Here is a 14,545-nt window from a genome sequence, read left to right as displayed (position 1 = left end):
TTATGAAGCCTTACAAAGCACCATACAACTGCCCTCCCCAAAACAGCCCAGGGATTTGCCGTTGCCTTCCTCCGCATTCTTTGTGCTCACTTAGGAAGCTAAATGTTATGATAAAAGTACCAGACTTGGAGTCTGAAGGATTTCAATCTACTCCTGCCTCAATTAATTACTGTGTAATTCTGGGCAAGTCATCCTTTCCAGTTTCCTCTTCTGCAAAAGGGAATAATAACAGCACTTGTCCCATAGGATTTGTTGTGAGGTTCAAATAAGATATTTTAAAACCTTAAAGTTATGTTTAAAAATAATTTAATAAATAATTATGTTTCATAAACCTCAGTCTGTGGCTCTGATTAGGGATGTTAAGGCTGCTCTGTTTGCAAAGGCCCAGGGCTTTCTCCCTCATCCTGGAAATCTCTGAACCTAATCTTTTGGATATTTGACTATAGAAGTATGGTCTTGGGACTTGCATATATATCTTTATTTCAATGCCTTTTTTTTTGCAGGAACAATAGAAAATTATATTTTGGGGAAATTCTGGGGAAATGACCGGGAGAATAGTTGATTGTCCCCAACAGGTAGGAAAGATGATGGAAAAGTTTTACTTTGATCATTCTCCTAGGGCTCATCCCAGGAGAGCTATGGTGTGTCAGAAGTGACGTAGGATAATGTGCATTTTAAGTATTGTGCTTGTGTTTGCTCTTTATTTTTGCAGACAGTTCTAAGTTCAAAATGCTGTACTGGAGTACGGTCCTTTTGCCCCGAGACTCTCTGGTCCTGACATGAACATAAGAGGGACCTCTTCTCCCTTAGAGTTTTCCTCACTACAGGGGTGAGTGTGCATGCTGAGAACCTTGTGGGCTCCAAGAGACCTCCACCCCGAGACTGGTTGGTATATGGATGGCTCCGGGAACACAGGGGCTAAGAAAGAGCCTTCATGTTCCCTTATTTCCCCAGCTCTCATCACTGGGTCTACCACATGATTTATGGGGAATGACATCATATGGCACCAAGTTTGGATCGGTGGTGATTTCCAGGGATGGCCTGTGATAGGGATGGAGATAGCTGGAAGCCTGAGAGGAATATGAATTGGAAAGTAGGCCTGAGGGTGACAAGCAGGAGGGTAGGTCCTGGAACAATATCCCCCTCACATCAAAACATCATCGCTTGAAGGTTGGGCCAATATTGACTTATTCCTCTTTTAATAAACTAGCCATTTTTTGGATTCATGGTGTGTCTAGACATAGCACTGGCACAAAGATACCATCTGGCAGCCACTTAGAATGCTGAGTGGTGTGATACCCTATGAAGTGGAAAATTATAGATTACTTGTAATACAATGTTTTCTTAATAAATGAGATCTTTATTGCATAGTTGGATTTGGTGGGGAGAGGAAATTTTCAGAAATCTATAGAAAAGTCTTGAATTCATAAATAAGCAAATCATTTAAAATTTAAATTAAAAAAACATCAAAATAGACCTTTATATGACTGCGAGTATATATTTGATATATGGGCTGGTATATCCAAAGAAAAATGAGACTATGATATGTTCATTTATACACCCTAACTTCTATTATTCTGTGCTAGGAAAAACCCTACAGGGATGATGCATATATCTTTGGTGAGTTTGGTCAACAACTGATGAGTTTTAAGAGGGCTTTATTCCCCCTTGATTTTCTTACCTGACAAGAGCCCGGGGCTTTAGGAAGAAGGAACCATGTGGAGGATGGGCTTTGGGGGAGGGAGTGGTCTAAGAAATCTTGACTATAGAGTTTAGAAAATACTGATGATTCCAAAAGGAAAAGGGTTTTAGTTAGTTTACAAGCAATTGACTCCTGATTAATTCTATGGGGTGATCCCTTTCAGATAATAGATCCATTTGACTCCCGCTTCATTGCCAATGCCACTGAGGCAGGATACAATGAGCTTTGTGGTGATGGGGGCTTTGTGGCCTGAAGTGTTTCCTTCAAAGGAGACGGTGATGTTGTTGGTTTTCTTAGAGCGCACGGTATCAACGGCTTTGACAGAGAAGGCTGGGTTCTCCACAATGATGGAATAGGTCATGTGGTGGTAGAATACATTTTTGAAGGGAATGATTGTGCTGGAACCTGCTTTGATTTGGATGGGCCCCTGAGGTTTGGGGTATTGAGCCAGTCCAATGAGTGGGATAACGTACTCCCCTCCTATGAGAGAGGAGACATAGAGGTTGCCTCTCATTTCACCGAGCTGGCTGGGCTCAAAGTTGACTTCCACATTGACTTCAGTTCCTCCTTGGCCGCCTGGGGCTGCGTAGACAATCTTCTCCACATGGAAATCTGGGTTGTCAGTCTGAAAGGGGAGCATGTAGAAGACACAGAATCAGAGAGAAAGTCTTGGCAAATGTGTAGGTTGAAAAATAATACACTAAGATGGGGAGGGCGTATCCATTCTCAGAGATCCCTCACTGAGTTGATTCAAGAGAACACGTTTTGATGCTATTATCTCAGATTTACTCAAGAGTCAATTTCTCCTAGAGATCCAGTGCCCATTTGTCTATAGAGTAAATTAATCTTTACATTGTTTGTGGAATGGTGAAACGAAATAGGGGTGAACTATCTTGTGGCTTGGTATCATCTGAATTTGTTCTATATTTGCTTTGGGTGGATTTTGTTTCAAACCATATGAATTTTAAATGTGACAAGTCACCAGGATGGCCTAATTTCAAAATATGACAGAGTTAGGAAATATGAAATATGTGGCTGACTTCATAGCCACATAGCCCTAATTAACTTCTTAGCCCTAACTCCAAATTAGATTAAAATGGAAATATTTAAAAAATAAATAAAATTTCAATAAAAGATAGTCTCAATATGTGGCTCTCTAAATCAGTCTGTAGCTCGCAGGGATTCCTTCTGTAGAGGTTAATGGCTCTCATTTTTATAGGAGTTTGACCCTTCTGTCCTAGAAGAAAGGGAAAAGGAAGCTGATGCTGGAGATTTCTCATTGGTTGCCTGCTTTTATTTTTTATTCTGACGGGGTGGTAATTTTTATTTTATTTATCTTTACTCATTACTTTCATTTTTACTTATTTAGAAGTGGCTATAGCACTAGTTTCAGTCAATGAAGTTTACTCTCTAGGCAGTGAACTTGAATCTCTTATGACTAACTCACTAAAATCTGGTAGATCTAGATGAATCTTGGGTTGTTTGTGGAGAGGTGGATCTGGCTCATGGCATTTTTTCCCACCAGATCAGTCTTTAAGTAACTCACTGAGAGTGGTGGAGGCAACAAAACTAGAGAGGGGTGTGTGTGCACACGTGTGGACAGGAGACACTAGACTAGGTGCTAACCTGCTGCTTGGCTAAATTGTCCTGGAAATTTCCAATTTAGTTCTAATCTGCCCCAAGTGCCTCTGTGAGAAGAAAAGCCTTAGTTCCGCTAAGTTTTAGCTTCCTAGGGCTTCCATATCCTCCATAGTGTATCTTTTGGAGCCTGAGTTTTGGCCCCAAGAAGATGGGTCAGTCACTCACCTTACATGCATATTCTGTCTTCTGACGAGTATAGTTAATGAACTTAGCATTCAGGGCCTGATTGCTCCCCAGGGGAACCTGGAAGTAGACTGGCTTCTCAGGCCGGCCTGGCAAGGCCTTAAGATTGAGTTCATATTGGTAGGTGCCCAGATCACTCTGGTGCAGATTCAGTCGCCCAACAGTCTCCCCGGCTTTCAGAGGTTGAAAATCAAATGATATGGTACCCTGAAGAAGAAGAAAGAAGTTCTGGGTAAGCAGAACATAGGGTTGAAAAAAGCCCCAAGGTCCATGAAGATATGATTTTACTCAACTTGGGAGCAGTTACTTGTTCCTTGGGATCGACTTATAGACTCAATGACTTGGTCCTTTTTTCCCCCCTCAAGCTAAGGTATCTTAGGCTCCTGTATCCATGACCTCTTCATCTTATAAAATGCTTTTGCCTTTTAAAAATTCTGCTGAAGACCTGAGTTAGGGACTTAGCAATTTAGGTACTATGGGACCAATAGCTCATTCCATGTGTATTTTAAATTCAAGACCAAACCTTGCTTGGTGGAGGCTTTGCTTATTCCTGGAATATCACCAATAGTTGATACTAAAAAATAGATTTTCCCCCCCAAAAAATAGAACCTCATCTCCTGCCCATTTTCTTGATCATTTCAATCATTATTAAGCATTTTAATCACTTTTACAGTGCTAGAGTTGTGAAGGGAAAAAAAAAAGAGATTTACTCTCAGAAAATGAACCCACCGTTATTTGAATTATTCCAGAATATAACCAGTCAGGGAATGATAATGTCCCATACAAAAGCCCAGACACCAACAGTCCCGGATCAGATGCGATCATGTTCCATACCTCCGAATTGGCTTGCACTGCAAACTGGGAGGGGATGCTGATATCGGGCACGCGGCAGTCTGTGGTGAAGAAAACAGGATAAGGCAGAGGATTCTCCACCTTGATGGAGGCCGAGGTGCTCTGCCGAACAAAGGTAGTCATGTCGATTGTCTTAATGATCCCGGCCGAGAGGACTTTGAAAGACACCAAATAGAACAGGTACTCGCTAGTTGCGTCATTGCGGAAGATCACCTGTGGTCCAGAGACAGAACAGGAAAGTGAGCACTTCAGAACACTGTGGCTGCATCCTAAATGAGTGAGAAGGCCTGGGAGGATTAAGATCATAGCTATCGTCCCCTTTTCTTGGGTGTCAGGTGCCAAAGGGAGGAAAAACCCAAATGTGGAGATGGGAAGGAGAGAATCCCCATGCTAAAAGCAATCGTCAGAGGCTATACCTTAGTCCTGCTCTGGCAAGGCTTTTCTTCTGATTCTTTTTTTCAAAAGCAAATGCATTTAATAAATAAGTGTAGATATAAAAGTTGCAAAGGAACATCTTCCCTATTAAACTTAGGGCAAACTCTCTCACTAATACAAAATCAGTGGAAGAAGGGACAGACTTTAAAAATCAAACATAAAGACTATTTGTACATACATACATAAATGCATGTATATGTGAGTTTATATATACAGATATACAGATTGAGTCAATTAATAAACACTGAAGTGACTACTATGTGCCAGATCCATTCAATTTCTAGTTTTCTACAAAAAGGACTGCTACAAACATTTTTGCACATGTGGGCCCTTTTCCCCTTTTTATGCTCTCTTTGGGATACAGACTTAGTAGAGACACAGCTGGATTAAAGAATATGCAGTTTTATAGCCCTTTGGATACAGTTTCAAATTGTTCTCCAGAAATGTTGAATCACTTCACAACTCCACCAACAATATATTAATGTTCCAATTTTCCCACATCTTCCCCCCAACATTTATCATTAGCTTTCCTGTCATCTTAGCTAAATTGAGACGTGTGAAATGGCACCTCACTCAATAGTGAGTTAGAATATTTTTTCATATGACTAGAAATGGCTTTAATTTTTTCATCTGAAAACTGATTGTTCCTATCCGTTGACCACTTATCAATTTAGGAATAATTTGTATTCTTATAAATTTGAGTCAATTCTCTATGTATTTTACAAATGAGGTCTTTATCAGAAACAATAAATGTAATTTATTGCCTCTTCACATGTAATATATTGCCCTGATATATAGAATCTTCACACCCCCAGCTTTCTGCTTTTAATTTTGATTATATTGGTTTCATTTGTATAAAACCTTTTAAATTTAACATAACCAAAATTATGTCCATTTTTGAATTTCATAATGTTCGCTAGTATTTTTTTGGCTATAAATTCCTCTCTTCACCACAGATCTGAAGATAGACCATTCCTTGTTCTTCATTTTGACCTTATCTTGGTATAAGGTGTTAAATGTTGGTCAATCCCTAATTTCTGCCATACTATTTTCCAGTTTTAACAGCATTTTTTTTTTGTCAGATAGTGAGTTCTTATCCCAGAAGCAGGCGTTTTTGGGTTTATCAACACTAGGTTTGATAGTCAGTACTATAGTCACTGACTATTGTGTCTTGTTGAACCTAACCTATTTCACTGATCCACTACTTCTTTCTTAGTACCAAATGGTTTTGATGACTGCTGCTTTATAATATAGTTTTAGGTCTAGTACAGCTAGGCCAACTTCCTTTGCATTTTTAAATTAATTCCCTTGAAATTTTTGAACTTTTATCCTTCCAGATGAATTCTGTTATGATTTTTTCTAGCTCTATATAGTAATTTCTTGGCAATTTGATTGGTATGGCACTGAATAAGTTGATTAATTTAGGTAGAATTGTCATTTTTATTATATTAGGTCGGCCTACCCATGAACACTTGATCTTTTTCCAATTGCTTAGCTCTAACTTGATTCGTCTGAAAAGAATTTTATGGCTTTGTTTTGGCAAGTAGACTCCCAAATGCTTTATATTATCTACAATTATTTTAGATGGGATTTCTCTCTATCTTTTGCTGTTGGACTTTGTTGATAACATATAGAAAGGCTCATGATTTATGTGGGTTTAATATATGTTATACAACTTTGCTAAAGTTGATTCTAGTAATTTTTTAGTTGATTCTCTAGGATTCTCTAAGTATACTATCATGTCATCTGCAAAGAGTGATAATTTTGTTTCCTCATTACTTACTCTAATTCATTAGGGAGACTGGTCTATAATTTTCTTTCTCTATTTTGGCCCTTCCTGATTTAAGTATCATCACCATGTCTATCATAAAAAGAATTTGAAAAGTCTCCTTCTTCCCTTATTTTTCCAAATAGTTTATATAGTATTGGAATTAATTATTCTTTAAGTGTTTGGTATAATTCACTTGTAAATCCATCTGGTCCTAAAGAATTTTTCTGAGGCTTGTTCAATTTCTTTTTCTAAAATGGGACAATTTAAGTAATTTATTTCTTCCTGTTAATCTGGGCAATCTATATTTTTTGTAAGTATTATCCATTTCACTTAGATTTATTGGCATATAATTGGGCAAAATAGCTTTTAATTATTGCTTTAGTTTTCTCTTCATTGATGGTAAGTTCACCCTTTTCATTTTTGATACTGGCAATTTGGTTTTTCTCTTTTCAATCAAATTAACAGAAAGTTTATCTATTTTGTTTTTTTTAATAAAACCAACTCTTAATTTTGTTTATTAGTTCGATAGTTTTCTTAATTTAAATTTTATTAATCTCTCCTTTGAGTTTCAGAATTTCTAATTTGGTATTTAATTGGGGGGGATTAATTTGTTTTTCTAGCTTTAACTCACTGACCTTCTCTTTCTCTAATTTATTCATGTAAAGCATCTAGTGATAGATATAAAATTTCCCCTAAGAACTGCTTTGGCTGCATCACCTATTTTTTGGTATGTTGTTTCATTATTTTCACAATAGGATTAGAGTATTTAATTTCCAATTGATTTTTAGTTTATCTTTTCTTGTATTATTGTATATAATTTTTGTATATTGTATATAATTTTTATTGCATCATGATCTGAAAAGGATGTATTTACTATTTCTTTCTGAATTTGGTGGTGAGGTTTTTATGCCCTAAGACATGGTCAATTTTTGTGTAGGTACCCATGTATTACTGAGGAAAAGGTATATTCCTTTCTATCCTATCTTACCTAATTTTTCTAAAATTCCATTAACTTCCTTAACTTCATTTTATTTATCTCTCTGAGGAGGTAATTAGTAGATTATTTCAGTGACTATTTTACCTTCTGGTTCTATATATCAGGGCAATTTTTCTTAATGATTTCTTGAAAGATGTAGTCCAGACTTTTTTCCCCACCATGGCTTTCAGGTAGTCCAATAATTCTTAAAGATTGTCTCTCCTGAATCTATTTTCTAGGTCAGTTGTTTTTTTAATGAGGTATTTTACATTTTCTTCTATTTTTTTCATTTTTTCTGGTTTTGTTTGACGGATTCTTGATGTCTTTTCATTGAGTCACTCACTTCCATTTGTCCCATTCTAATTTTTATTGAATTATTTTCTTCAGGTGGCTTTTTGCCTCCTTTTGCATTTGACCAATTGTACTTTTAAAGGAGTTGTTTTGTTTAGTGATTTTTTTTTCCATTTTGCCAATTCTATTTTAAGGGGTTATTTTTTCACCAATTCTATTTTTTAAGGAGTTTCATTCTTTTCCCATCTCACCAAATTATTTTTTAAGAAGTTGTTTTCTTCATAATATATATGCATATATAATATATTTATTTTTCCATTTTGCCAAATTTATTAATTAAGGAGTTGTTTTCTTCAATTTCTATTTCTTCTACTAAGTTGTCGGCTCTTTCCCCCAACCTTTCATACTTCTTCATAGCACTCATTTCTTTTTTTCCCATTTTTCTTCTATCTCTCTTTTAATATCCCATTTGAACTCTTCCAAGAGAGCCTTTTGAGCTGGAGACAGTTCATACCCCCTTTTGAGGCTTTTTACCTTTGCTGTCCTCTTCTGGGTTGTGTTCTGATCTTTCTTGTGTCCATGGTAGCTTTCTATAGTCAAAGCTTTTTTTTTTTTTTTTTGCTGTTTTGCTCATTTTTAAAAGTTGACCTCTGTTCCTAGGGCATAGGGCAAATTGTCCCAAGCTCTTTTGCAGGGAACAGGGGCCCTGCACTGACTGTGCTGGGGCTGGGGCTGATGCTGAAGACTTTTCCCACTGCTGAGTAGTCCTAGCCAAGTCCTGCCTGTTATGTTGGAATTTGGGGGCTCACAATTTGCCTTTGGTAATTGCCCTGGATGTCTCACAGCTGGTCTGCTAATCATCTAGCTTGCAGCATCAGGACAGAATAGTCTATGCTGCTGTATTTTGGCTAAGAGCCACCCACTATATTCCCTGCCCCAGGTCTCCCTGTGCCAAACTTCTGTACATTGGGCCTCCCTGCTAAGGGCCACTCCACACTGATGCATTCTAAAGTACTACTTTTTATTAATTTGGTGATTGGGGAAATAAGATGCTTCCCTAGAGACTCAGTTTCATAATCAAATGAGATAGCATTTGTAAAAGCATAGTGCCTGGCACACAATAGGTAGTTAATAAATGCTTTTCTCCATTATCCTCCCCTCCATGTAGGTTAATGCAAAACTATGATTCAAATGATGAAAACTTATTTATAATCAACTTTTTTGAGAAACAGATCCATTCCATAAAGTGAGGTATATTTATAGGATTGCCGCCCTTTGCCCTGGCTCAGGCTTCTCATGCCAGGCAACGTGTGAGTAGCGTTGGCATTTCTAACCCTGTTGATATCCCAAGTTAGAGCCCTTTTGCCAAAACCTGACACAGCAGGTAGAACAAAGTCTCCCAGGCAGGGGGTTTCTGTGAACTCTAGCCAGGAGACCATATAATAGCAGTCTATATTAAATGAGAATAATCAGACACCCATTAATACCCAGAGAGCAGACTGTACCTCCCAGGCTGAATTCTACTGAGTGAGGGCCCTTTGTGTGAATGGTTCTCTTTGGGGGAGCTTTGATATCACTTGCTATCTGGGACATTTCCTGCTTGTTAGCCAGCATGTAGAAGCCCATCCGCCTTAAGTGTATGTTCATCGCCCTCGGTTGCTGCAGTTGGGGAGCAGGTGAGATGCAATGGCCCATCTCCCTTTTGCTTATATGGACCTATACATATCATCTTTATCTCATTATGAAAGTTATTAATAAAAGCGGGCTCCATTTTGAATACCTTGCTGATCTCTGGGGATGGATGGGAATAATTGTTGGCCAGCATCGAGCCCCATCGACAGACAGACTCTGGCTATAGGAGGGGGAGACGGCCAGGGACCAGAGCCCTGGCCTTCCACCTACCTTTGCTGAGAATATCCCTTCTTTGTAGGAAAAGAAGTTCAACTTGTAGTCTCTCTTGGATCCCGCCAGGACATCGATGTAATCAAGGCCTTTTATTGTCATACTCAGGTCTTGCTTCTCTGGCTTAATCATGTCCACTATGACGCGGAATCTAGGAAGTGGAGAACAAGGCAGAGACTTTTGCCTCCTAGGATTGTTGTGAGGACAAAACGAGATATTTATAAAGCACTTTGCAAACTTTAAAGTGCTGTATAAATGTTTGTTATTATTATAATCTGACTGGCTTTTCTTGTGTTTATTAAAAATTTGTATTTCTTCCTCCCCAAACTAGAAAATGGGCAGTCTTTTCAGACACGTGTGTGTGTGTGTGTGTGTGTATTTAACTTGCAGCTGTCCCCTCTGCTTGTGTGGCTGGCATACTGACTACGGGTTCTGCTTTCTGGGTTCTGATGGACAGGAGAACCTTGCTGGGCCATCTGAGAAACACCCCTCCTCCTTCCCCCATCGCCTCACCTCTGCGCCTTGTTCAGCCAGTTTTCGACAGGCAATAGCTCAACATAGGGCGTTTTGCTTGGCACTTCCCGGTAGATATTGGCTACTGCTTTGGGAGCTTCAGCAGTCCCTTGAAGAATATACAGCCAGCCTGTACCATCAGGGAGTGGAAAGAAGACCGAGCCCTGAGGAGAACAATATTATCTGAAATAAACTCAAAGCCCTCTATTAGTAACTAGTAGAAAGAAATTTTTGGGAAGCTTTAACAGGGCTAATGGATTCCCCTAGTCCTGGAAACACTAGAGAACCCAATAATGGAGAGTCCAATCACTGATAAAATTTTCTTGCTGTTATTGTAGAAGGGGAAAGCCCAAAGAAAAAGGAATTAATTGACCTACTGGGGGTAGTGGAGTGCAGATGCACAGGACCACATACCGTATGCTTCCGATTATCGAGATTCATGGTGAGAGGCCTGTAGGTGATCTCATAGGGCCTGTTTTGCTGATGGGCTTCCAGGATGAGAAACTCTGGCCCTTCCCAGTGCTCTCCTTCAAAGATGGGATGCAGATACCAGGTATGATTGGTGCGATTAGACAGCATGATGGTCTGGGTTTGTTTGGAGCGCACTTGACAGCTGAAGTTCACGGTCTGGAACAAGGAGGCCCCCAGGTTAGCTTCAATGGAAAGTCCTCTGCCTTATATTGGGTGCTGGGAGGTGTGAGGGAGGCAAGCACCCCGTTGTGGAATTCCACAACGGGGTGTGTGGAATGGGACCCCTTGGAAAGTGCTAACTAAACTTCATAATGCAAGCGGCAGGTCTCTCAGTTGCCACAAGTTCTGCTTGGGCACTGGTGGGCCAGTTGGATGGATCCCAAGGAGGAAATAATGCTTTATGGCATAAATGGGTCAGGAACCTTCCAATTTATTGACCACAATTTCTGCACTGAGTCATTTCTCAGAGTCAGAAAACCTGATTCCAGCTTGGCTGATACCCTGTAGCTGGCTGGTCCAGAGCACAAACTTTGTAACTTCTCTGTGCCTCAGTTTTCTTATCTGTAAAATGGAGGTTAAATATTTATACATCCTCTAGTTCAGAATTGGGGGGGGGATGTCAAACTTAAAGAAATGAGAATTATCATTCCTATTTTATGAAGATTCTACCAATTTTCCAGAATGAAAAATACCCTTCAGATTTTCTGGTCTAGTTTATACTTTTTCTTCAGGACTTAAGGAAATAATAGTGTTTTTGATAGTTTTCTCATTTTTAGAAGGGAAATAAACAGGGTCCTTGGGATGGTATATCATTCTCTTGGCCTGAAAGAAGTAAAAGGGATGAAGTGGGAGCCCTTTATGATCTTTCAAAGTTTTTCATATTTTTCACTTTTTCTAACCTCTCCCTGATCTTCTTTAATTTTTCCTTGATGTCAAAATGTGGGGAACAATTTTTCCCTGTAATTTTCTTTTTAATCTTGTGAGTTTGTTGAGAGAGAAATCATTGGGAAATGTTGGCTGAAGCATCCTAACTCTCTCTCTGCAGCTCATCCTGGAGCTGAGGTTCAAGCTGCTTGTGTGTATGAATCAGAATTCCACTTTTGCTCCTTTTGCTCTTAGTGCTTTAGGGTGCTCATGAGATGAAATCCTTACAAGAGTCTGCCACTGAAGTGAAAAACTATTTCAATGTAAAATATATTTATAATCGCCACTAGCAGATCTCCAAGTGATATCTATATAGACTCCTGGGAATCCCTAAGATGTTTTAAGAGGGGGCCACGAGGTCAAAAAAAACTTTTATAATAACATGGAGAAATGAATTTTTAAAAATGCTCTTTCCTTTTCTAACAACATATCCATGTAAGACTTCACCCAAAATAATAAATCTCAAGAGATTGAATATGGAAACAGATATGAGAAGCAAACTGCTTTCGATTAAGTCAGACATTAAAAATATTTGCAAAAAATTACAAAATAATGCTAACTTTTTCATTTTCTTGGCTTTAGAAAATAGCTATTTTTCATAAGAATGCATTATTTATGGTAACATGTAATTAGTTTATTATTGTTATTTAAATGAATTAAATAATGCAACTTTATCTTTTAATTTCTAGAATGGTAAATATTAATAGACATAACTGAAATAATCAGATTGATTCTGCTTCTTTTAAAAAATTGATCCTACTTAAAAGTTAATTAAATTAGTCCTGTAATTGTTAGGTCATGATTCTTTTATCTCTGAACTTAGTTTAGAAATTCAACTGGGCTGTAATAAGTTAACTTTAGAAATCTAGTTCTCTATCACAGCTCTATATTTGTGTCAAGAAAACCTGTCATCCTTGAAGGAGGTAGGTGGACACAGCGGATTCTGGTCCAGCATCTTTGCCACCAAGCTGTCCTTCAAGGATATCTGATTTGCTATCCAAAGATGTCTGGTCCACTATCTTTAACCTTGTAGCTGGATTCAATCAGCATTTCTTAGTCCTAGCCTCTCCTTCCCAGTTTCTAACCAATCAAGTCATTCTCGCCATCATACTACTGTCTACCAAGTATTGTCTTCCCAACCTCTGAAACTCTCTGGAATCATAAGAAGGCGTCTTTGGCATTGAGAGAAACCATTAATCCAATTTACTGGTTACTGGTAGCCTAACTAATAAGTTGATCATGCTCCTAAGAATCATTTTCAAATGTGCCAGAATTCACATAAACAAAATCTCTTTAGGGTCCTCAATAATTTTTATGAGCAGGCCTGAGACTCAAAAGTTTGACAAATGATGTTCTATCCATTTTGGTCTTATTAGATTGCAGGCTATTTAATGAGCACTTTCCCGTGTATGTTGCTAAGGCTAGAGCTATTTCTATATCTGTATGTATATTCATACATGCTTTAGGGCAATCCTGTCTATCTCAAATCCTATCAGGGGAACTCCGTTCCAGCGGTGGGCACTGGAAGGCCTGTAACCAGTACTTCTCTTGTATGTGTGTGGGGTTCGGCAGCTCTCCTGCTGTGTCACCTGTGGGCTACCTGGGCTACCTGAAATAGGAGAGATCTTTAGCAGCAGAAAGCGCATGGGGCCCTCTTAACTGCATAATCCGTGTTATGTGAATCGGGTTTCAAGTAATACGCCGGGTAGAACATCACACTACTGCGCTGAGGAAGCTCTCTGCTGCATTCATTACGCTGCTTGGTCTGGGCTTTTCTGTTTGTGGTTGGGAGAGACTTACCTCTTTTACTCCAGACACGCTCACACAGACTCCAGACAGGGTGAGCAAGAGAGGTTTGCTCCCCTGGATGGTGCAGGGCAGGTTTTTGTGGAGGCTCTCCTTGCCCAGCTCTGTAGGCCGATAGATCACTTCAAAAGCAACCTCCATCCCAGGGGTGATGTAGCCTTTGGTTGGGGTAATGGAGAAATTAGGTGCAAATTTCTTGAAATCCCACTGGAATCTTTTCAGACAAAGAAAAAAAGAGAATTATAAAGGTATTCCCACTGTCCAGCAAATTCAGTGGTTCACATTCTACAGGGAACCTACTGGGGTCCTCCTCCATCTTAGTGTTTTCCCTCTGAAATTACCCTGATTTATTTTGTTTGCCAGAGGGTGTTCCTTTTGGGGACAGGCACTGTCTTTTGCCTCTTTTTATACCCGGGGTACAGGTGCAGGGTCTGACACTAGCTTGGTAAACATTGGCCAGTCAATACATATTTATTAAGACATTTACTTAGGCATGGCTTGGTGATGAGGAGGGAAAGCATTCTGGGCATGGGGGACGGACAGAGCAATGTTGGGAACTGACAGGTGGAGGGGGCCACAGATGTCCAAAGAGTGCACATTGGGAGGAAGGTGTGGGAAGGCAGAAGGGGAGAGGGACAATGTCTGAGGAAAAGCTGAGGAGGGAGAATGGAGAAAAGGTCATTGGATCTGGCAATTAAGGATCAACAGTGGCTTTGGTGAGGTTGGAAGCCAGATTGCAGGGAGTCAAAGAGAGTGCAAGGAGAGAAAATGGACCCTTCAGGAAGTCTAGCAGAGGAGATAGAGGACAGTAAGGAGAGGGATGGAGGGTCAAGGGAGGGTTTGGGAGGAGGAGGGAGACATGGCATGTTGTAGGTAGAAGGTAGCAGTCAGGAAACAGGAAGAGATTGAGGCAGTTTACTGGAAGCCAAGGATTAAAGTTGCTATTTTTAAGCCTGGGTAGTTGACTTGGGAGGCTGGACAAGTCAACAACATCCTCAGAAAAATAAGGCAAGAACTGCTGGTCCCCAGGAGCCCCAGGAAAATCCCAAAGGGCATACAAGTCAAGCCGGATGCTAGT

General features: G+C 39.5%; 1 protein-coding gene across 1 annotated transcript in view; it reads right to left on the bottom strand.

Annotated features, from left to right (window-relative positions):
* Window positions 1–1,339: 1,339 nt before the first annotated feature.
* LOC127547653 (hydrocephalus-inducing protein homolog) overlaps window positions 1,340–14,545 on the bottom strand; it is a 64,459-nt gene continuing 51,253 nt past the window's right edge. The window contains exons 17-23 of the mRNA XM_051974605.1: window positions 13,462–13,681; window positions 10,681–10,893; window positions 10,267–10,430; window positions 9,754–9,904; window positions 4,361–4,591; window positions 3,509–3,733; window positions 1,340–2,327 (exon numbers count right to left, since the gene is read on the bottom strand). Of these exons, the coding sequence (XP_051830565.1) occupies window positions 1,845–2,327; window positions 3,509–3,733; window positions 4,361–4,591; window positions 9,754–9,904; window positions 10,267–10,430; window positions 10,681–10,893; window positions 13,462–13,681 (1,687 nt within the window). The 3' untranslated portion in view covers window positions 1,340–1,844. The remainder of the gene's footprint in view (window positions 2,328–3,508; window positions 3,734–4,360; window positions 4,592–9,753; window positions 9,905–10,266; window positions 10,431–10,680; window positions 10,894–13,461; window positions 13,682–14,545) is intronic.

The sequence above is a fragment of the Antechinus flavipes genome, chromosome 2 (assembly GCF_016432865.1).
Source record: "Antechinus flavipes isolate AdamAnt ecotype Samford, QLD, Australia chromosome 2, AdamAnt_v2, whole genome shotgun sequence".
NCBI lineage: Eukaryota > Metazoa > Chordata > Mammalia > Dasyuromorphia > Dasyuridae > Antechinus > Antechinus flavipes.
This window is presented reverse-complemented; position numbering and strand designations above follow the sequence as displayed.